This window comes from Sapajus apella, unplaced genomic scaffold (assembly GCF_009761245.1).
Source record: "Sapajus apella isolate SASKATOON/1434 unplaced genomic scaffold, GSC_monkey_1.0 scaffold1, whole genome shotgun sequence".
NCBI classification, from domain to species: Eukaryota; Metazoa; Chordata; class Mammalia; order Primates; family Cebidae; genus Sapajus; species Sapajus apella.
Genome location: NW_022436941.1, coordinates 30069666 through 30093695, shown reverse-complemented (window position 1 = coordinate 30093695; position 24030 = coordinate 30069666). Strand labels below are relative to the sequence as shown.

General features: G+C 37.5%; 1 protein-coding gene across 1 annotated transcript in view; it reads right to left on the bottom strand.

Annotated features, from left to right (window-relative positions):
- Positions 1-2954: 2954 nt before the first annotated feature.
- The window catches only part of TMEM232 (transmembrane protein 232), a 195047-nt gene continuing 173971 nt past the window's right edge, over positions 2955-24030 (bottom strand). Inside the window, exon 12 of the mRNA XM_032274759.1 lies at positions 2955-6521. Coding sequence (XP_032130650.1) covers positions 6270-6521 — 252 coding nt within the window. The 3' untranslated portion in view covers positions 2955-6269. The remainder of the gene's footprint in view (positions 6522-24030) is intronic.

The following is a 24030-nucleotide window of genomic DNA, read 5'->3' as shown; positions in this document are numbered from 1 at the left end:
TATGATTGGTGTCTCCTTGACAAACTTCCCTGCTGGAAAATGCCTCCAGGAGGGAAGGAAAGGGGCTGATTATAATTGTCTTCCTAATATGCAAGTTCTCACTTCCTACTTCCAGCATCAGCCTTTCTGCCTTATCTTTTTTCTGTTTCCCTGGAGTAGTATAAAGAAAAATTTGCATGCTGCCTCCTGAGTTTTATCCCAGATAGCTCTGGATTTCTTGCTGCCCACAGAGGCCTGGGGCGGAAGAGTTGTTAAAATGCCATGGAGTGCCCATTTAGTCACTGATAGTCTAGGCAAGTTGCCCCTTTTTGGGTTTTTGATGATGAAGGGGAGACCAAGAGGCACAGACCAAGTCCCCAGGTGGCTGCAGGCAGCTCCAGCCCAGTCCTGAGAATCCTCCTCACCATGGTCACGTGCCTTAGTAAGAGTGCCCAGAAAGTGGCCTGCTGCTTGCTGTCCTGCTGCTTTTCCTACTTCTGCCCTTCCCTGCCACCCCTCATATGTCCCAGTTAACAATTTCTTGTCTTCCCGGCCCCCTAGGGAAAGGGCTAAGAAACAGTCCATGTGCGTCCCTGACCTTATTAGTCTAAGGTGGGCAGAGGGGTGTGGAGCAGCCTAGAGTACAGAGCTCTGGGGGAGAAGCCCACTAATAAGGGGTGCTCTCCCATAACCATATGTTAAATGCTAACTAGGCTGAGGTGGAGGAGCTCTGACAGCTGCCGTCATCTTCAGAAGATAGACACAGCGGTAAGGAATGTTTGTTTCATTTTCTTTATGCAATGTTTAAAACACTGTGGCTGGAAACTTCAAAGCAGACCCTTTGCTGCATGTCTGCTCCTCCCCTGAGCCTCTCCGCTTGGGGGTAGTAAAAATAATAAAAAGCGCAGTATATTTTCAGTACCTTACCTTCCAGGGTCGGCTTCAAGCGTAGGTAGCTTGGAGGATGAGGGGAGTGGTCTTCTCCCAGCCTGTTACCCTCTTGCTTCCTGCCTCCGCACCTTCACACACACTTTACCACCTGGTCATTTTCTGGCCCCCTGCTGCTACTTGTAGTATAAGGGCAGCAACAGGTGGCAGACTTTTAAAAAGAGAGGCTGCCTAAGGGCCTGGAGCAGATGGGAAGAAACCAGTCACGCCCTACTTTTCCAAGCTCACCTCTAAGAACATTCCAGCTAAAGACTAATGCAGGAAAATGGCCAGCACCTAAGGACATTAAAAAAAAAAATTTTTTTTTTTACACACTTAAGCTAAATCAATGCAGGTTTATTATCCTGGCGACTTGCAGTCACATTCTAATGACTTTCAAAGGCCAAAATATGGTAAAAATCACTTAAAATATCCATCCCTTCCATGCTTCAGTTTAACAGGTAGGCTTTATATTTTGACATTTCTATATTTTATATATTATGTGCCTGTCTCATAACCCCGCTAAACATATACAAAAGACCACAGATTTAATAGCTTCTCTTCTCATAAAGGAACATCAACATTGCATCCAGTTATCAGGATATGACCCTGCTATGCTTCCTACCATTAGACAAGGAACAAGTTCATACTCTCTTAGCTTGTGATCTTGATTGGCAAGTAGCAATGGCTGACTTTATTGGTAATACCAGCTTCCATTTACCAGCCTCTAAGCTCCTAAACTTTTTACAAACTATGCCTGTTAAATTTGTATCTATTGTTGTCTCTAAGCCTTTGTTTCATGCCACTAGTGTCTTTACAAATGGTTCAGAAAAAACTGAAAAGACAGCTATAATGTGGCAAGTTGCCATGCAAAATTGGCAACACAAAATCCAGGAACATTTTAAAACTATGCAACAGGTGGAGACAGCTACCCTAACGTTGGCTTTACAAACTTTTCCTCACCAAGACATAAATATAGTTAGTGATTCTGCTTATGTGGTGTATAGTATTACTCATTTAAATCTTGCACATGTGAAAGGCATTACTAATGAATCTCTACTAGCTTTTCTTACAGCAAAAGAGCTCCTCTGTGTCCATTGTCACCATCTTTACATCAGACATATTCGCTCTCATTCTAGGTTACCTGGTCCTTTATTGAAAGGGAGTGGTCAAGCTGATGCTCCGGTATGACCACAAATGTGCTTTGCAGACTTTTCTGCTTTTTTGCAAGCTCAAGCTGATCATGCCTTTTGTCATCAGAATGCCTGCCATCTTAAACAACAGTTTCATTTACCACTTGCTCAAGTTCACATAATTATTAAAACTAGTTCTGATTGACAACAGCATTCTCACTATCCTTTTTCCTTAAAGTTTAGTGCCAACCAACGACGTCTGGTGCCTAATGCTGTCTAGCAAACTAACATTACTCAGTATCCACCTTTCAAACATTTCAAATTTCTCCATGTTACCATGGACACTTATACAAGCTTAATACATGCTACCCCCTGAACTAAAGATGCAATTGCTCATTTGTTTGGATCTATTATAACTTTAGGTCTTCTATAAAAACTGATAATGGACTTTACTATCTTAGTGCTCAACTTACACATGTTTTGCAACTTTAACACATAGAACATAAAACTGGTATTTCCTATAGCTCAACCGGTTAGGCCATTGTTAAATGAGCTCATCAAACTCTTAAAATATATCTTAACAAACAAAAAATGGGGAATATGGGGCTCTCTTCTTGAGAACATAACTTGTCATTGGAGAATCGACCAGCAATGACGGTGATGACTCAGAAGGCATCTGACATTACTTGAGGACAGCTAAAGAAATTGGATCAACAAGAAACTATCCAGCTTGCTGCCGTGGAAGCCATGCAGCTGCAGAGAACTGCTTTCTTATGTATCCGGCAGTAATTGGGGAAACTTCTGAGAAAGTAAGATAGACGTGGATGTTAGGGTGGCTGGTAATTCTTGTCCTTTGCCAAGTGGGATCGGCTCAAGAACATGTTTATTAGAGTCATGTTCTAACTCCCCATTTGCAATGTTATTACATGGTGGGATGCTGACCTGCCTTTGTCTTCTAATGATACTTCTTGGACAGGAGGTCAATAGATGTCCCTGTCTTACCCCTTAACTGAAAATTTGAAATGAATTAAACTTAATGATTCCTTGACTTGTCTAGTTATCCCTCTCTTTGTTTTCCAGAATAGCACCTAAGCATGTTACTCTCATTCCTCAGGAGTGTCTTTACTATCAGCCCAAAAGGATGCTAAACTTGTAGATTTGACCTTTATTTCTGCTGTTACTACTAATCTTACTAAGGTCTTTAATGAAGCTACATAAGCGCCTGATCTTCCCATATGCCATCTGAGTAGGGACTGACAATGTAAGTTCAATGCCATCCAGAGGGCCTCTGTATGATAATGGCACCTTACTTGATTGGGGTCCCCATGGTTATCTTATGTCTGCAAATCAGACTATTGGATTTGGGAGTCCCTCCAATAGTTCTATCACTTGGTCAGAGTATGGGCTTTGAGGGCCAATATTACAACTAAAATGGAAACTAGCTTTAAGCCCTGCTCATACTCAAATTTGGAGATAAGTACACCTCTTTTTTGAACAAATTCTTTCACATGGTGAGTACATTATTAGTGGCGGCAACTATATCTTCTTTTTGCAGAATAATGTTACAGATATAGTCCTGATTTGTATTATCCACCCCTATATACTTCTGTAAGGTATTCCTAATATAGAGCAGAATCTATCCTTTTATAGTATTAAAGTCTCTTCCAGTAGGTGGTATGCTATGTGCTTGTTTCATCGAAATGTTACCCAGTTAAATATAACCTATGTCATAATTTTAAAATCGCATGCAGAATTGTGGCTGCCTGTAAATTTAACCCGGAACTGGGAGGGAGATTCTACCTTGCAGTTATTCAGAAAAGCACATCTACAAGGGGCTTACCGTGACCATTTGTCTTCTCAAATTTCCACTTTTCCATGTGAATTAAAGAATCAACTTGAAGAATGGTCGCAGCAATTACAAACAAGTACTTTTCAGCAATTATGAAAGGCTTTCAATGGTTAAACGCAAACACTTGTTGTCTGGGTTAAACATACACATTTGGGTGATGGCTGTTATACTTTCTTCTTTGCTAGGCATCTGCACATGACTCGGTGCTGCCACCCAATGCATCTACAACCAGGGAAGAACACTAGATGCTTACCTTGCTTTGGATGGCCAGCATGCTCTAAGAATTAAAGAAGGAGGAGATATGCAGGGTGCATGGCAACTTATTAAGACTTATGTACATGTCATTTGAGGTCGGGGCATAGAAAAATACTGAGGCACTGTGTATGTTATTTGTGCATGGGAATAAAACTCCTTGACCCTGAAAACAGGACAGGGAGTAGAATGTGTGGTGTGATAAGGAATGCTAAAAACAGCCTTCTGAGAAAGCAGTTTGAGTGTGTACAAGGTCACAGGTGCCTCAGTAACCCACCTCAGATGACCATCTAGTGGATGTTTGTAGTTAATACAAGCCCTTTCAATAAATACTTGGTGGACAGATGCTGGGGCGGACTCTCTAGGAAGACTATTCCCTGTCCCTGCTCAGCTGGAGCTCTGTGAGTACTTTGCTCTTGGCATTCACTGCAAGTTATAAGCTCTGCAATAAGGAAAATTTGTCTGATTAAAACATAATAATTAGAAAATTCTTCATGTATTGAAATGGAAAATTTATCTGAAATGAGCCTAAATGACAAATGCAATATTCCAAATATTATGTTTACTATGCTAACTTTCATGTTAAAATGAAGGGGAAAATTAAAAATACTAATAATGTATTATATTTACATTTTATAGAACTTGAAAGGAAACACAGCAATTACTGATGTTGTTACCTATGATGGGGGTAAACCAGGGAAAGAAGGGCCTGTCACCTAAAGAGGCTTTAACTTTCTACCTTTAATGTACAGAATTTTGAAGCATTTTTCATGAAACAGTATGAAAGAGAATATGTACAGGTTTTCTTAACAAAGTGGGGAGATCCTACAAAGGAAATAGAGTCACATATCCTACTAGACTTTTTAAACACAGGAAAACACTGTGGCAAGTTATAAAGGATAAGCGATTTTACATATTAATCCAAATTATTTCTCATTTGTGGAGGCAAATACAACATATTTTTAAATATTCAGCAGGTATTTAAAATATCTGATAAGACTTAAGTGAAAAATAAAAATAAATACATAAGAAAGTATATATTCAGGAATTGAATAAAACTTAGGTTTAAGTTTACAGATACATTTTCAGCAACTATTTAGGCCAGCTAAGTTTATTCACTGAGTTATATTCCTCTAAGCTAGGAACAAAGGTTTTTCGATTAGACTGCAAAAAGATACAAAGACAAAGCCAATCAGAACAATATATAGCAGGTAAAATTAACAAAAAAATCCAGAATGGCAAAATCAAAATCAATGTGCAATCTATTAATTGATCACAGTCTATCAGGAATGAATTGCTCAATAGAGCACCAAACATATAAAAAATTATTTAAAATACAAGGAAAACTGACTTTATAGTGACTATTAAAATTAGTAGAAAACATATAACAATATACTCTTCAAATGACTTGAGTTAAAGAGTAAATAAAAAGTTTCCATCTCGATTAAAGCTTTACTAAGAGATCTACAATGTAAAATAAGGCCTGTGTTATATATCAGGAGTAATTTTTCATCTATTTTTAAAATCTGTCTAAAAGTAACTTTTAACATCTTAACATTCTGTGTATGTTAAAATAGTAACAGGGACCCTAAGAATCTGAAACAAATCTACCGTTGAAGAAATGATAAATAAATTTGAAAATTATTCACTTAATAAATTGCTCCTAAGTCCAATGTTCCCTGGTGTCCTTTGAAATAAATTTATGAGGAGTTGAAACAAAAAAATTTAGTTAGCCTCATAACTAGCATTCTTTGAAGAGACTATATTCAAGACTCTTAGATATGTTAAATACATATCAAATATGTATACATATATGTATGTATATACACATAAAATAGGGTCTTAAAATTTTGAATGTTGAATGATTTAGTTTCTGCCTTAAGTCAGTATTTCCCACACAAGATTTACATTGACATTGATTTGTATTATGTAATAATACCCATTATAAACATGAAGAAAGAGTTTCTGAGAAGGGAGGAACTTCCTCAGTGATAGGCTACCTAGGAGGTGATGGAGCTGAAATTTGAGTTGAAAAAGAGAAACTGAGTTAAATAATGTGCCACATGATTATCTGTAATTTCTGTGATTTTTGAATTATAATATATTAGAAAAATTAAAAGTAATTCTCTTTACCTTACAGTAAAATGTAGAAATTTCTTTTTCATGGACTTCGGCTTTTTATCCGGATATTTCTTTTGATCTTGTTTTATTGATGATTTCTTCAAAGGAAGAACACAGGCATCAACTGGGGGAAAGAAGAGTTTGGAAAGAGTGCTGGTAATCCTCCACCCAATATATTTGGAGAAAACTTCTTCTCTTACATTTGATGAAATTTTTGTACTGTGCCTAGTGAAAGGATCTGTTGGATCATTTAACTCAGCCTGTTGAAAGAAAAGAGAAAGGAATCAGTTGAAACAGGATTAAATAGGAGAAAAAAGTAATGTATTATTAAACTTTTTAAAAGTATGTTTATTTACTTTGAGTAATATTGCATTCTTTCTGTTACATAAAAATAATCTTTATAAGAAAAAAATTGCAGTTTTCCAAAAGATTTCAAAAATCCTAACAACAAACTTTCAGTGAAATAAGTAAACACTAATGCATCCAGTTTTGAAATTTTGAAAATTGTATAAGGTAATTTTTATTTTAAATTTGGTATACTTGCCATGTAAGAATTTCATAAGCATTCTGAAATTTCATTTAATGAGAAATTAAGCAATCAGTTGAAGGAATGTACATTTTATTAAATCAGCCTTTTATTTTTTATGCACAATCTAAACTGTTCTTGATATCAACAGAACATTTTTTCTTTCTTTCTTTTTTGAGATGGAGTCTCACTCTGTCACCCAGACTGGAGTGCGATGGTGTGATCTTTGCTCACTGCAACCTCTACTTCCCAGGTTTGAGTGATTCTCCTATCCCAGCCTCCCAAGTAGCTGAGACTACAGGTGTGCACCGTCATGCCTGACTAATTTTTGTTATTTTTAGTAAAGATGGGGTTTCATCATGTTGGCCAGGCTGGTCTCAAACTCCTGATCTCAGGTGATCCGCCTGCCTCAGCCTCCCAAAGTGCTGAAATTACAGGCATGAGCCACCACGCCTGGCCAAACAGAACATTTTTATAAAGCAAAAATTGTAAGTGAAAAGCAAATACGAGTTTTGTATTTTGCTTAAATTGAAGATGTTTTAGATTTTTATTTTGATTATATTGAATATGTTCTAACACCAACAACTAAAAAGAATATAACAATTTTCTATCATTTAAGCAATATTTATTCAGGAAAGAGCTATTTTCTGAAATTTCCTATTTATGTTTGATAATGTTCAGGACTAACTTTTAATTACTTCTTTTAAAATGGCCAGGGGCATGTTTTCCTTCGCTGGAATCAGTAATAAATGAAAATGTAAGTAAAATGGCATATAATTTTTTTATTTTCACAATATGTTCATACTGCTAACTCTTTTTCTTGTAAATAAGTTGGATGCTTCCTTTTTTCATTTGTTTTTACAATTTCATTGAGTATTATGTCTTCAGGGAGCTCATTACTAGTCACTCAGGATTTATTTCAGAGGCATATCTATCTTGTGAGAGGAAAGATAAGAATAGAAAATGTTTTCTGTATATGAACATCTAACTTAACCTCTTTCAGATTCTAAAATTAGGCCTGGCTCAATTAAATTACTGTTGAAAGATTATTGAATTATTTAGACAGAATTATAGTGGAAAAAATGAGTATAGTCTCAGGATATAGACTGAAAGAAAAACAGTTAAAGCAATGAGAAAAATAGCAAAAGGCAGGTATGCAAATATGTGTTATCTTGAAAGTCATAGAGGATGAGAAACAATAACATGAAAATAAAAACACTGAAAAAGGATAAGGTGAAAAATCACACAAGTAAGCAAGCATATGATTCAGTAATCCCACTACTGGGTATACACAAAAGAAAATCAGTATGTCAAAGAGAGAGCTGCACGGCCACGTTTATTGCAACATTACTCTCAACAGCCAAGTTGTAAAATCAAGCTAAGTGTCCATCAACCAATGAATGGATAAACAAAATGTGGTATATATACACAATGGGATAGTATTCAGCCATAAAAATAGAAGAAAATTCTGTCATTTTTAACAACATGGATGAACCTGGGGGACATCATGCTAAGTGAAATAAACCAGGCACACAAAGACAAATATCACATGATCTCACTTACATGTAGAATCTAAAACGTTTATCTCATAGAAGTACAGTAGGCTGCTGTTTAGCAGGGGCTGAGGGGTGAAGGGCTGGGGAGATGTTGGTCAAAAGACTTCAGTTAGATAGGAGAAATAAATTCAAGAGATCTAATGTACAACATGCTGACTACAGTCAATGCAAATACATCATATCTTGAAAAATGCTGAGAGTAGACATTAAGTGTTCTCAACAGAAATAATAAAAATGTGCGGTTATGCATTTGTTAATTAGCTCAATTTGATCATTTCACAATGTATATATAAAACATCATAAGGAGGGACTGTGTTCTCTTTCTGGGTCCACAAGGGGGCGTAGTTTTAAGGGCAAAAACTTCCCAGTGCCATGCCCCCTCCCATCTCTCTCCATCCGGGAGATTTAACAATTTTTGTGGGCATGGGAAAAGGTCACAAGTCAATCACTCCAGCGGAAGTTTAAAGGAACTCTTTTCACTAGTGGGTGGGGGGGGGATTGGAGAAGGTGGGAATTCCTTCCAGGTTAAAAGTCCCTGTCTCCCTCATCCAGGCAGATTTCCCCTCTGGGGTCCCCTTCCACACAGTCTCTCATGGAAGCTTTCTCTCTTCCACTCCTTTTTCTCTTTCCCTACCTAAATAAATCATTTTCTGCAAATGCTTTTGGGGTCTTCTATTTACTTTACAAGTGCACCCACTGTGGTGCCCCTCTCCCATTCTTGAGAGCAGGAAACCAAAAGCCTGGAGCCCATCGGGGAGTGAGCTAAGCACTCCCCTGCACCCCAAAACTTGCCTACAATGTTTTACACAATAAATGTATACAATTTTATTCTTTAGTGTAGAAAAATTTTAAAAGGTTAAAAAATAGTGACACCACCAAAAAAGAGCTCCTTTTTTTACTCAACAGTATTGCACAAATTAAGATATTATGGTGAGCTCTAGAATTACTAAGAAAGTTATGAATGAATAAATGAATGAGTAATCAGATGGCCCAAAACAAAATGATGTTTTCTCATGATATAATTTCTGGTAAAATACATCATAATCAAAGACAACATTACCCTGTGAGGGAGGAGAATAGGATCTGGAAAAAGGGAACCTAAAGCCAATTCACACTGACTTCCTAGAACTAAATCAAAATAAAAATCCCAACTTTCCTTGCCCAAGTTACAATAGGACCAGAGGCTACTCTCCTTGCAACCTCTGCTTTTCTGTGTGGCAAATAAAAACTGAAAGTACCTCTGTTTGGTCCTTTTCCATAACCAATCAGACTGATGGCAGATTAAGTAATTATTTGCATAGGATTTTGGATTTCTTTTTCTCCTTTCCCCTTTTCCTCTCTACTCCATATAGGGGAGTCTTTGTTTTCTCTCTCTTTTCCTTTCCAATTTGGGATCCTTGGTGTGCAGTGCCTAAACACAGAGACTACTGCATGTTTCTGGATGGGGTGAATCTCTGGAGAAACTAAAAGGTTTCCATGTGGAAGCACTTGACTGCCACCAGTGGGTTCGAGTAAGGGACCTGAGTCCTTTTACTTTTTTTTCTTTTTTAGTATTTCAGCAGCTGTTTCCTAGTAGCTCCTTGGTATTTGGGGGAAACTGGCCAGGGCCACCCTCTGGTGTTGCCTGTAGGCCAAGGAGTGAACTGAGATAGCTGACCCACCTGGAAGAGGGATGGACTGTTTTCTACCTTTTCTGGTTACAGTCCCTGATCTCTACGTGTGACACAATTGGCAGTGGCACTGGGCAATCTCACATTTCAGGCCACTTAAACCTTCTTTTCCTACATGTGACACAAATGGCAGCAACAGTTACTCCAGAGTGAACTCATATACATTTCAGGTGACTTGAGCCTTCTTTTTTCATGCTTAATCCTTCTCTTTCTGTACTTGACTGGCCAAGGACAAAAGAAACCACCTAGCTATGCGAAGAAGATTATAAAGAAAAGAGATGACTAGTTGTTTAAAAAGAGGGATGTTTAGGACAAGTCAGATGGTCTGGGCATGTTGTAGATGATCTGTGTGGGGAATGGCAGGTATTCATAAAAGGGAATTTATGCAGGAACTGATGTACAATCTAATGTGAATTTCTTGCCTAAATTTAGAGAGTAAAGGGGTTGCTTTAAGTGGGTTAGAAAAACCTTAAGGAAATCTCATAATGGGTCATCAGTGGTGGAGGGAACCATTCCAAAGAAGCGCCAGCCCTCATCTAAGGTCAGAGATGTCTGAAAAACCAAGACAGGGCCCAAATGGTGGATGCCCCTGGGGACTCCAGTTGGGCCAGAATTTTTCCAGGACGATGTCTCAGGCATCACTTGGGTCAGTTGATAAACCCTCCACTATTTAAAGTCCTACTCTCTTTTCCAGACCACTATGGGCAATTCTCCATCTATTCCACCTGATTCCCTACTTGGCTGCATCCTCCACCGTAGGAATCAATTTGACCCTGATAGTCTAAAGAGAAAACATTTTTTTTTTCTGCAACACTATTTGGCCCCAATATGAGCTGCCCAGACTGGAACAATGTGCAGTCAATGGTAGTCTTAATCGTGACACCATCCTGCAATCAGACGTATTTTGCAAGATGCAGGTCAAATGGTCAGAAATCCCTTATGTACAGATCTTCACAACCCTATACCAAAACCTAACAATCTGCAAAACTCCCAGATCCAGCCCCTTAAAAGAAAGTCTGTCTCTCAGTGTGAACAGCAACTGCCTCCATATAGCCCCTTGCCAAGTACTCTTGAGACTAAACTCCAAACACTGGGAACCCTACTAAGTCCCTCTCACACTCGAAGGGGAAAACTGTATTTAACTCTCCCTCCAGCCCTGCTACTCCTTAGGGAAGTAGCTGTAGTTGAGGGACCAGTACTAGTGCAGGTCCCCTTCTCTATAACTGATATACAACAATGTAAGGAAAAGCTAGAAAGCTATTTCAAGAATCCCAGGAAATTTTCAGCTTTTCAAACTTTGGTCTTAGCCTTTGCTCTCTCATGGAGAGATATTCAATTCATTCTAGCAACCTGTTGCACCCCCTTGGAAAAAAGATCAAATCTTTGAGGCCACCCATGGGCAAGCAGATGATTTATTCACCTAAAGCCCTCAGGGCAATCACTTGGGCCCAAACACAGTCTCCACTATTAATCCTAATTGGGACTATAACACCCCCATGGGAATGAACAACTGGGCTGAATTTCTTGAGGCTTTTCTTAGAGAAATGAGAATGGGAATAACCAAGGTAGTAAATAATGATAAATTTAAAAAAGTAACACAAGCCAAGGAGGAAAATCCAGCCATGTTTTATGGCAGACTGGAGGAAGCCTTTACAAAATATACTGCTCTGGACTCTTCCTTTTCCAGACAATATATTAATGGCACAACATTTCATTAGCCAATCCACCACAGATATTAGATTTAAGTTTAAAAGCTACTGATGGAGCCACAAACTAATCAAAATCAGGATTTTGATACTTCTTTTATGGTGTATAAAAATCATGACCTGGAAGAAGAAAACTAGGAACAGATTAAAGAAAAATGGTAGACCAAAATTACGGCAGCCATCTTTGGCCATTCCCTGAATGACTAAAGAGCAGCTACAGGAAACCTGAAGGGCCATAAGTATAATGCTAACGCCAGCAAAGGCTTTTGCTTGATATGCAAAAAAAAAAAAAAAAAAAAATGAGCATTGGTCAAAGGACCACCAGGCCCCTGTTGAAAATGTCAGGGCACCAGTTATGAACCCTGTCACTGAAGGATTGACTGCCCCTGCTCCCACTAAGGGGTTCAGTCAGGCAAAACTCTAGCAGCACAAAAGCAGGAATTAGATGAAGACTGAAGGGGCCCAGGGTCTTCCTCACTGCCCCTGTCCAGGAACACTGTAATTACTACTGAGGGGCCCCAGGTAATTCTGGACATCATGGGCAGCCAAATTTAGTTTGTTTTTTTTTTTTTGATACAGGGGCAAATTTCTCTGTTCTCACTGTTTTTGTGTAAAGCTTTTCTCACAGTCCATGAGAGTTATGGGAATCGAAGGAAAGCCACAAACATTCTTTACTCCTTCTTTGATTTGTCAATTTGAGAAACAAATCTTCCAGTAGGAATTTCTAGTAGTACCAAGCTGCCCAATTCCCCTGTTGGGAAGAGATATTATGGTTAAAATAGGGGCACTACTACAATGTAAGCATCACCTGGCAGAATTGCTAACAGCCAAAAATACAGCCAATGTTCTAGATTACATTAGTAAACAGGATAACCCACTGGCATGGTACACTAGAAACATAGGGAAGGCTAAAACAGCAGTGCCAGTCAAAATACATCTTAAAGACCCAAGCAATTTTCCCAGTCAAAAACAATACATAATTAAGCTGGAAGCAAGAAAAGGCATAGCACACATAGTTGAGGTATTACTTACCCATGGGCTATTAAAATCCTGCAATTCTCCCTGCAATACCCCCGTCTTACCCATTCTAAAGCTTCGGGGGAATATTGAAAGTTTATTACATGTTAGTACAGGACCTCAGAATAATTAATGGGACTGTTATCTCTACACCCATTGGTGGCAAATCCATATAACCTTCTGGCTCAGGTGCCAGAAGATACTAAATGGTTCTCAGTGCTAGACCTAAAATATGTTTTTCTTCTCCATTCCTCTGGCACCAGAGTCCTAATATCTTTTTGCCTTTGAATGGAAAAACCTTAATACCAGAGAAAAACAACAATACACTTGGACAGTGCTCCCCCTCCAGATTTTTGGGACATGCCCCATTTCTATGCCCAGGCCTTAGAGAGGGCTCTGAGGGATGTGCAGCTGGAGAATGGGAGTACATTCCAGCGTGCGGCTGACCTTCTGTAGCCCAACCCAGGAAGCTTCTGAACAAAATACTACAAAAAACTTCGAATTTCCTGGCAGACAGAGAACACAAAGAGTCCAAAAAGAAGGCTCAGAACACCCTTCAACATGTTCAATATTTAGGGTATGTCTTAACACCCAGAGCCTGGAAAATATCCCCAGAATGAGTGCAAGCCATATGTGGTTTGCACTCATTTGATGTGGGGCCTCCCCACATCAAGCAACAGCTTCATTCTTTTGGGGTGATGGCTGCATTTTGCAAAATATGAATACCAAATTTTGGGATCATAGCAAAGTCCTGCATGAAGCAATAAAGGGGCCTGAAAACTAGCTAATGGAATGGACCCTGGAAATGAGACAAGCAGGTCATTGCACATACATATGTTAGCCAGCCTGATTTAAAAGACCAGCATCTCCCAGATTCTGAGGATAACTGGTTTACAGACAGCAGTAGTTTCATGGCAAATGGGGAGCACCTGAGCTGGATACAAAACAGTAAATCGTAATACCACTGAAGCCCAGACACTGCCCCCTAGCATATTAGTACAAAAGGCTGAAAGCATTACTCTTACCTGAGCAACATTGGGACAAGGTAAAAAGCTTAACATCTATACAGAATCTATGTACGCATTCCTTGTGGTTTATTCTCATGCTACAGTCTGGAAAGAAAGGGGACTACTAACTAGCAAACACTCCCCTATAAAGCAAGGGCCTGAAATTCTTCAGCTATTAAAAGCATACATCTGCCAAAGGCCACAAGTATAATTCGTTATAGGGGGCACCAAAGGGACTTAACCCCTATAGCACAAGAGAACAGCAAGGCTGACAGAGAAGACACAGCCACAGCCTTCAGGCTGAAATCCCAACAGAAACAGCTAATAAAGGAGCAAGAGAGACAAAAACAGGGATCCTGGTGGTATATGGGATCAAAAATATATCTCCCTCAAACAGCCCAATGGAGAATTAAAAAACCCTGCATGACTCTTTCCATAAGGGGAGAGATGCCAGCCTGGCCATGGTTAACAGACTCTTCATTGGGCCTAACTTAGCTTCAGTGGTTAAGCAAGTCTGTCAACCCCGCTCATTGTGTGAACTTAACAACTCAGGAAACAAAATGCCTCCTCTAATAAAACCAATCCAGAGAGGAGGAACTTATCCAGGGGAAGACTGGCCGTTAGATTTGACCCATATGCCTGCTTTCAGAGGGTATAAGTTTTTGTTAGTGCTAATAGATACCTTTACTGGTTGGGCTGAAGTTTACTCTAACAGAACAGAGAAGGTTAATGAGGTTATAAAGTTTCTCTTAAAAGAAATAATCTCCCAGTTTGGGTTGCTTGAGAGACTCCAGAGTGATAAACGCCTGTCCTTTATCTCCCAAATAACTCAAGGGGTTGCTAAGGCTCTCATAATCAAATACTATTTATATTCAGCATGGAGGCCTCAATCCTCCGGGAAAATAGAAAGGGCTATCTGAACTCTAAAATGAGTGTTAGCTAAGCAATGTCAGGAAACATTAGAAGCTTGGGTCAGCTTACTTCCCATAGCCCTTTTAAGGAACCATAATACTTCTAGAGCAAAAATTAATATAAGTCCACAAGAAATGTTATCTGGAAGGCCATTCTAAACTAATGATTCAATTACTGATCCAGAAACAGCCAATTCAGTAAAATACCTAGTTAACCTAGAACAATTTCAGCAGGCTTTACAAAAGTTTGAAATTCAAAGGTTTCCCACACCAGGAAGTAACCAGCAACCCCAAACCAGGCCGAGAAATGAAGTATTTGTTGAAACATGGAAAAGGAGATCACCTATTCAACAATTACAACCCAAATGGAAGTAATACTGGCCATGCTTTCTGTACTTAAAGTACTAAGATTAGATAGTTGAATACACCTTTCAAGGATCAAGTTTGCGATACCTGAAGCCCCAAACCTGAAACCTCAAGCTGCCATCAGCCACTATACCTGTGAATGTGTGGCAGACCTGAAGTACCTGTTTAGAAGACAGCCAAAAGATAAGTATATACCTACCAACTTTCCTTGGTGTCTTTGTTGCATAGTTACTGTAGGCTGAATAATAGTAGGCTTTTTTTTTACATTTTTGCACTTTAATTGCCTTCTTCCAAATGGATGGTATCACTTCCTTTGTATTAAAAGCTGAATGTTTTAATTCATTTCTGTAACAAACATTTCTTACAGCGTATGTATCCAGCCCATGAAGTTCCCATTAAATCTTTTAACCAAATTCATTTCCTCTCATCTGGAAATCATCAACCTTCAAATGATCATGTGACAAGGCTTCCAGCAGTTTCAGGTGAAGGCACCATCTCCAGTTATCAAGAAGCTACCCTGTCTCCATTAGACAGAGCAGAGTGAAAGTTTCATGATCCCCAATAGGTAGGGACTAAGCCCAGGTCAGCATTACAGAAGAAATACCATCACATCAATCCCTCTGCTTCCCGCAAAGGTCTATGGGGATCATGTCTCTGAGGGGGGAAAAGGAGGCAAGAGAATAGGGTCTGAAGGCAGGGAACTTAAGGCCAATTCATGCAGACTTTCTGGAACTAAATCAAAAGGAAAACTCCAAATTTTCATACCCAACTAACAAAAGGACTGGAGGCTACTCCCTTTGCAACCCCTCTCCCCTTCGGCATTGCAGATGAAAAATTTAAAGTACCTCTGATTAGTCCCCTCCCACAACCAATCAGACTGATCATTGGCACTACTTCATTTACATAGAGCATACACCAAGTAACCAATGGGAAACCTTTAGAGGGTATTTTAAAGCCCAGAAAATTCTGTAACCAGGGCTCTTGAGCCACTTTCTTGAGCCAGCGTGCACCCTGGGAAGCATACTTTCGTTTGCAATAAATTCCTGCTTTGTTGCTTCATTCTTTCCTTGCTTCGTGCATTTTGTCCAATTCTTTGTTCAAAACACCAAGACCTCCAAATTGTTTTGGCACGGCAGAAGTTGTGGTGAAGACCCTCCACCAGTAAAATCTGTATTATAGAATCTTGATGTTCATTTTACCATGTCTCATTTGACTACTCACCTTCTTCCCTCTAAGACAGGAGAGGCTATAGTTTCAGATGCCAGCTGCTTAGCAAAATGAAGATATTCCCGCGTCTTTCTCTATGGTTCTCTTGTTAGAAGCCCAGGTAAATTTCTATCCTTCACTGATATCTAAGTCCTCTAATAGAAATGTAGTCTCGAATTTCAGTCAAATGTATACTTTCCTTATTTACGAAAGGCTTTGTTTGTTTGTTTTCTTGCAAGAAGTTGCCAGGAAGGTTATGGGATATGCACTATGAAAGATCTGAAACCATGTGTGTCTCCACCACTTACTACTTAAGAATGTAAACTTGAAAAATTTTAGTTAACTTCTCCAGGACTGTTTTGTGTTTAGTTTAGTTCTGGCTTGTTTTTCATCTGTGATATGGGGATAATAAATACCTTTTAGTTTTGTGGAGGTTAACATAGATCATTTAGGATGACCTGTCTTGTAGATGGTGAGAAGATCAACAGATATTAGTGCCTTTCAGGTCTTCCCTAGGGCAGAGCACTAGCGCTCTGGCCTTTGCAGCAACTCCCACCACCAACCCAGGAAGACTCTACCCAACTTCTGCCATACCAAAACAATTTGGTTACAACATAACTTTTATATTAACAAATGTATAAAATAGGATCATGATTCTACTTCTAGGGTCATCTTCTATAGTTATCTTCCTTCTTCTCCTAAAGCCATTATTCTAATATGATATTAAGAGTCTTGAATGCCATCTATGCATAAATTTGTCTATACTTCTTGAGAGTAGACATAAACAAAATATTAATGGCCATCTTTTACAACAGATTCCAAATTTATAAATTTACCACTATTTAGCCTGGCAATGAACATTGCTTCAAATGCCATCTTTAACTGTTTATTTACATTGTAATTATGTGTTCTTATTTTTCAGTGATCCCTATGAAGATTATAAAAATTTAGGGTTTCCTTTATTATCACATTACTAGAACATGACATTTATTTTTCTTAAGAAACAAACAGGAATTTAAAAAATATCTATGTTAACTTTATTGATTTACTATTAAAATTGGAAAAGTGGTATTCTTGAGACTATTTCTTTCAAATGCATATTTTAACCAGAGCCAGGAACAGAAGCTTACACTTTGCCTTTGTGTTGAGCATAAAGATGGCAAAACCCAGCATGAATGAAGGAAGAAAATGGATAAATCAGCCCAAAGGAATTAGGATGTAGTAGCAATATGCACATACCAAAAAAAAAAAAAAAAAAAAAAAAGTAAGACCTTTCCAAAGTTCTGAATTTTCCACCAATAATTAGAGAAAATGTAGCAAACACAACAAAATTTGAGCTAACTCACGTTATTTTTGACATAAGAGAAAAAAGAACTTCAAACCATTGCAGCAATTTGCTACAAATTCTCTTTCCTTCTCTCAGTCTCTCTTTTTATGATGTCTTTACCCTTCCTTAAGTAATCTTGCTAAAATATTTAACTTGTTTTTGAAAATAATTTTTTTCTTTTTTTTTTTTTGAGACGGAGTTTCGCTCTTGTTACCCAGGCTGGAGTGCAATGGCGCGATCCCGGCTCACCGCAACCTCCGCCTCCTGGGTTCAGGCAATTCTCCTGCCTCAGCCTCCTGAGTAGCTGGGATTACAGGCACGTGCCACCATGCCCAGCTAATTTTTTGTAATTTTAGTAGAGACGGGGTTTCACCATGTTGACCAGGATGGTCTCGATCTCTTGACCTCGTGATCCACCCGCCTCGGCCTCTCAAAGTGCTGGGATTACAGGCTTGAGCCACCGCGCCCGGCCCGAAAATAATTTTTTTCTTAAACTTCAAAGTTTAAATGACTCATTAATAATATCAAAATATTATTTTCTATTGGAGTTACAAAAGCTCACAAAGGAGAACAGCATGAGTAATTTCTTCCTACTAAAATTATAGTCATTGGACTATTTTTATTGCCAGTACCTGGGAGCATGTTATCAGTGTAGTTATCTCAGGCCCTATCTTTGTATGTACATGATGGTTTTAAGAAGGACTGATATCCTTCAAATGGAAAGAAGGAAAAGAAGGGACTAAATGGGAATATCCATTTTCCCTCTTGCTAGTCATGTGATCTTGCACAAGTTCCTTAACTTCTCTGAGTATGATTCCTTATCCCTGAAGTGGAATTATGAAAATATTTTACTTCACAAATTTTTAGTAAAGATGAAACAAAAAGCATATATTTTCTAGTACCGTCTCTAGCACACAGAAGTTTCAATAAATGTTAGTTCCTAGTTTATATTTAATTTTAGAGAAAGCATGAAACAGTAGAATGGCAGAGCCTTTGAGTCAAGCTCACTCACAGTGCACCTACCATGAGCACCTCATTTTATGCTGTTTAAAACTCAGATCCTCGATCTGCATGGACGATGATGGTGGTAGGGGAGCCGTGGACTCAAATGAGTTAATATACATGATACATGTATATAAAAGATACTTTGTACAGTGCCTGGTGCATGATAAAGGCACTACAAAAACTGTTTATTATTTTGTTATATTACAATATTATATTTTGTTTTCTTAAAATAATGTATTTGTTACATCGGCATTCTATTGATAAGTATTTAAGGATCACACTTGTCCAAAAATACAGCCCACTTTCCACACTGTTTCCATTTATGACAAAAGTAAAGCCACATGTGGAGGAGAGAAATAAGCACTGAGAAAATAGACACTAATCCTGTTGTTTGTTCTGTTTTGCTGCACTACAGAGTACATTAGGGATATGGAAATATCATTAAGAATAAAAACAAATTTTGCTTTAAATATCACACCATAAAATGTTAACAACAAAGTGCTTTACCTGACGAATCAAAGGTACTCTGAATAAAGTCACATATTCATTTTAGTTGTACATATTTCTTTTTGATATTTTAGGTCATATAGCAGATGGCAGAAAATACTTATACATGATGACTTTTCCTAGATGTGCCAGCATATGCTGCTGAATTGCCTATACAGAGAAACCTTGCTCATTGCAAGTCTCCCTGGAAGTATTTCAAACAAAGCACTCAATTAACATTTGTTTATTATGCCACTGTGAGTAGATGACAGTTTTTAATTTCTTTCCCAAATACTCAGGCAACAGTTGGGTTTATATTGAATTTGTCACATGAAGGGCTCATGTTTCAGGATCTATTCAGGAATGTTTTTTATTTCAAATATGCTTATTAAATATTTCACCTCTCCTCCAACCTCCAAGAAACATCAAATTTTATGAACAAATATAACAAGAGTTGTAGATGATAAAATGTTATCATGGATAAAAGACATACAAAATGAGAGTAGATAATGTAGAGAAAGTAGATAATGTAAAGAGTAGATAATTTAGTTAGGAATGGATTTACCAGTGTGTAGATACATTGAAGTATTAAATTAAATCTTGTATTTATGAAATTCAACAGTTTATCATATAAATTGCATATTTATTTTAAAGCATAAAAAGAGAAAAATTCTACTTAATTCCATAAAGATTCCATTATAGTAAATTCTTATGAAATAATTCCTTCACATTATAATGTATGATAGTTTATAAATAAAGTTATATGTTGCTCTATGTAGATGATAATACTATTGTATAACAAAAGGTTTTGAAGCAAAGAATTAGGAAAGGAGAGAAAGAACAAAAGTTGTGCTATAAACATAGTCATTTGAAATAAATAAGAATGGAATACATATTTTTTTTAGATCAAAGTATCTGAGGCACAAGCCTTCACTGTATAGGTGTTTTATAGATGTTCCCTAATTCACATGGACTAATAAGAGAGCATCTGAAGACTAAGTTTTTAAATCTTTGTGAAATGAAAGCTTCTATGTAGTTTATACCATAGAACTCGTCCAAAGAGGTACCACAGGAAAATAATATAAGTTAGTTTAAGGGATTTAGGGAATTAGCAAGTTATTAAGGAAATATAAGAATATTTAGAAATAACCAAGCTTTGCAGTTTTATTATGGAAAATAAGTGTTGCCACAGTAGTGCCAAAAAAAAAAAAAAAAAAAAAGAGTGAGAGAGAGAAAGACCTCAAATATATTATACTAAAGTTTTACTTGTAAAATTAAGCACGCCTGTAAGATGTGCTTAATTTAACTTATAGATAAAGAAAATGTGACACATATACACCATGGAATACTAGGCAGTTATAAAAATGGACAAGTTCATGTCCTTTGCAGAGACATGGACAAAGCTGGAAACAATCATTCTCAGCAAACTGACACAATGACAGAAAACCAAACACCGTGTGTTCTCATAAGTGAGTGTTAAACAATGAGAACACATGGACACAGGAAGGGGAACATCACTCACCAGGGCCTGTAAGGGGTGAGGGTCTAGGGGAGGGATAGCATTAGGAAAAATACCTAAGGTAGATGATGGGTGATGGATGCAGCAAACCACCACTACATATGTATACCTATGTAAAATGCGTGCACATTCTGCACATGTACCCCAGAACTTAAAGTATAATAATAAAAATAAATAAAATTTTAAAAATAAAAAGAACATATTCTGACCATTTCAGGTAATAAAATATAACTTTAATAAATTCAAATTTTAATTTTTCTAAAACATCTCACCTATACAGCAAATCTGATCATTTTGTCTTATTTTGTATTATTTGTGTATGTGGCATTTGGCTGTTTAACTTTGTCTAAGTTGGCATTATTAATTTCCCTAAGAAAGTAGCTTTAAAAAATGTAAACCAGTATTTTTTCTTTTACTCAATAAAATTAGGCATGAGAGGGAAGAAATTTTCACTGTGAAACTCAGGAAAGTAGAAAATCACATAAGTGTAACAACCAAGCACAAGGAAGACAGAAAGAAAAACTGAGGCCTGCACAGATGCTAATCACTTTAGTCTTTTGAATAATTAGGTATGGAAAATTTGAGGAAGTTAGTTTTGACATTAGTATGTACTCCTAATTCCTAGTGCAGACATGTAAATACTGCATTTGACATTAGGAATATACCATCTAATAATAAAATGAAAATAATCTTTTATAACCAAAGCCATAAAAATGATGCAAACAAAAACACTGGGTAGGAGAAAAATAAACACAGCAAATAGACACCTAATTTTATGTTTCTTCTATGACAATATACCATTCTTAGTCAATGAAATCATGCTTCAAAATCAAATTGAATAAAAAGTTTCTCAGCTGGGTGTAGTGGCTCACACCTGTAAGCCCAGCACTTTGGGAGGCCAAGGTGGGCAGATCACTTGGAGTCAGGAGTTCGAGACCAGTCTGGCCGGCATAGTGAAATCCTGTTTCTATTAAAAATACAAAAATTGTCTGGGCATTGTGGCGCATGCCCATAGTCCCAGGTACTCAGGAGGCTGAGTCAGGAGAATTGCTTGAACCCAGGAGGTGAAGGTTGCAGTGAGCCAAGATCGTGCAGCTGCACTCCAGCCTGGGTGACAGAGCTAGACTCCATCTCCAAAAAAAAAAAAAAAAAAAAAAAGTTTCTCAAATAAATAAAAACTGACAATTCAACATCAGTAGATGCTCACTAAAGGGCTGCAAGTGTTTTCTTCGAGTAGAAGAAAAATAATACCATACAGTAGGTCATAGATTCAAGAATTCAAGGAAGAACAGTAAGGAAAATAATATTTAAATATGTGGGTAAGCTTGAAGAATATTGATTACACATAGTAATAATAATATGCTGGTGTCTATAAACACACACACATGCACACACACACATACACAAACACATCCAGATACACATACATATAATTAAAATGCTAAACAGAACAATTGTGTAAGTAAGGGGGTATAAATGAAGTTAAAATATCATAAGACAATTTTATGATCCAGAAAAATACAATATTTATTTACATTAGATTTCAAGAATTTATTTTGTAAAATCAGAGCTAACAGGTAACAGTAAAAGAATGTATAAACACCAACAACTAAAGAGGGTAGCATGAAATGGTATAATTTTTAAAAAAATAAATAAATGGACAAATTCATGGAAACTTACACTCTCCCAAGGCAAAACCAGGAAGAAGTTGAATCCCTGAATAGACCAATAACAAGATCTGAAATTGAGGCAGCAATTAATAGCCTACCAACCAAAAAAAATTCTAGGACCAGATGGGGTCACAGCCAAATTCTACCAGACATACCAAGAGGAACTGGTACAATGGTACCAGCTCTGAAACTATTCCAATCAAAAAGAGGGAATCCTCCCTAACTCATTTTATGAGACCAACACCATCCTGATACCAAAACCTGGTACAGACACAACTCAAAAAGGAAATTTCAGGCCAATATCCATGATGACCATTGATGTGAAAATCCTCAATAAAATACTGGCCAACTAAACTCAACAACATATAAAAAAGCTTATCCACCATGATCAAGTCAGCTTTTTCCCTGAGATGCAAGGCTGGTTCAACATATGCAAATCTAAAATGTAATCCATCACATAAACAGAAACAAAGACAAAAACCACATGGTTATCTCAATAGATGCAGAGAAGGCCTTCGACAAAATTCAACAGCTCTTTATGCTAAAAACTCTCAATAAACTAGGTATTGATGGAACGTATCTCAAAATAATAAGAGCTACTTATGACAAACCCCTGGTAAATATCATACTGAATGGGAAAAAACTAGAAGCATTCCCTCTGAAAACTGGCACTAGACAGGGATGCCTCCTCTTATCACTCCTTTCAACAAAGTATTGGAAGTTCTGGCCAGGGCAATCAGGCAAGAAAAAGAAATAAAGGTATTCAATTAGGAAAGGAGGAAGTCAAATTATCTCTATTTGCAGACAACATGATTGTATATTTAGAAGACCCCATCATCTCAGCCCAAAATCTCCTTATGGTAAGCAACTTCAGCAAAGTCTCAGGATACAAAATCAAGGTGCAGAAATCACAAGCATTCCTATACACCAGTACTAGACAAACAGAGAGTCAAATCATGAGTGAACTCTCATTTATAATTGCTACAAAGAGAATAAAATACCTAGGAATACAACAAACAAGGAATGTGAAGGACCTCTTCAAGGAGAACTACAAACCATTGCTCAAGGAAATAGAAGAGGACACAAACAGATCGAAAAACATTCCATGCTCATGGTTAGGAAGAATCAATATCATGAAAACGGCCATACTGCTCAAAGTAATTTACAGATTCAATGCTATCCCCATCAAGCTATCACTGACTTTCTTCATGGAATTGAAAAAAAAAAAAAAAAAAACACCTTAACTTTCATATAGAACAAGAAAGGAGCCGACCTAGCCAAGAAAATCCTAAGCAAAAAAAAAAAAGCTGGAAGCATCATGCTACCTGACTTCAAACTATACTACAAGCCTTCAATCATCAAAACATCATGGTACCGATACCAAAACAGAGATATAGACCAATGGAACAGAACAGAAGCCTCAGAAATAATGCCACACATCTACAACCATCTGATCTTTGACAAACATGACAAAAACAAGCAATGGGGAAAGGATTCCCTATTTAATAAATGATGTTGGGAAAACTGGCTAGCCATATGCAGAAAGCTGAAACTGGATCTCTTCCTTACATCCTATACAAAAATTAACTCTAGATGCCTTAAATATTTAAACATAAGACTTACCACCATAAAAACTGTAGAGGAAAACCTAGGCAATACCATTCAGGACATAGTCATGAGCAAGAACTTCATGACTAAAACACCAAAAGCAATGGCTACAAAAGCCAAAATAGACAAATGGGATCTAATTAAACAAAAGATCTTCTGCACAGCAAAAGAAACTATCATTAGAGTGAG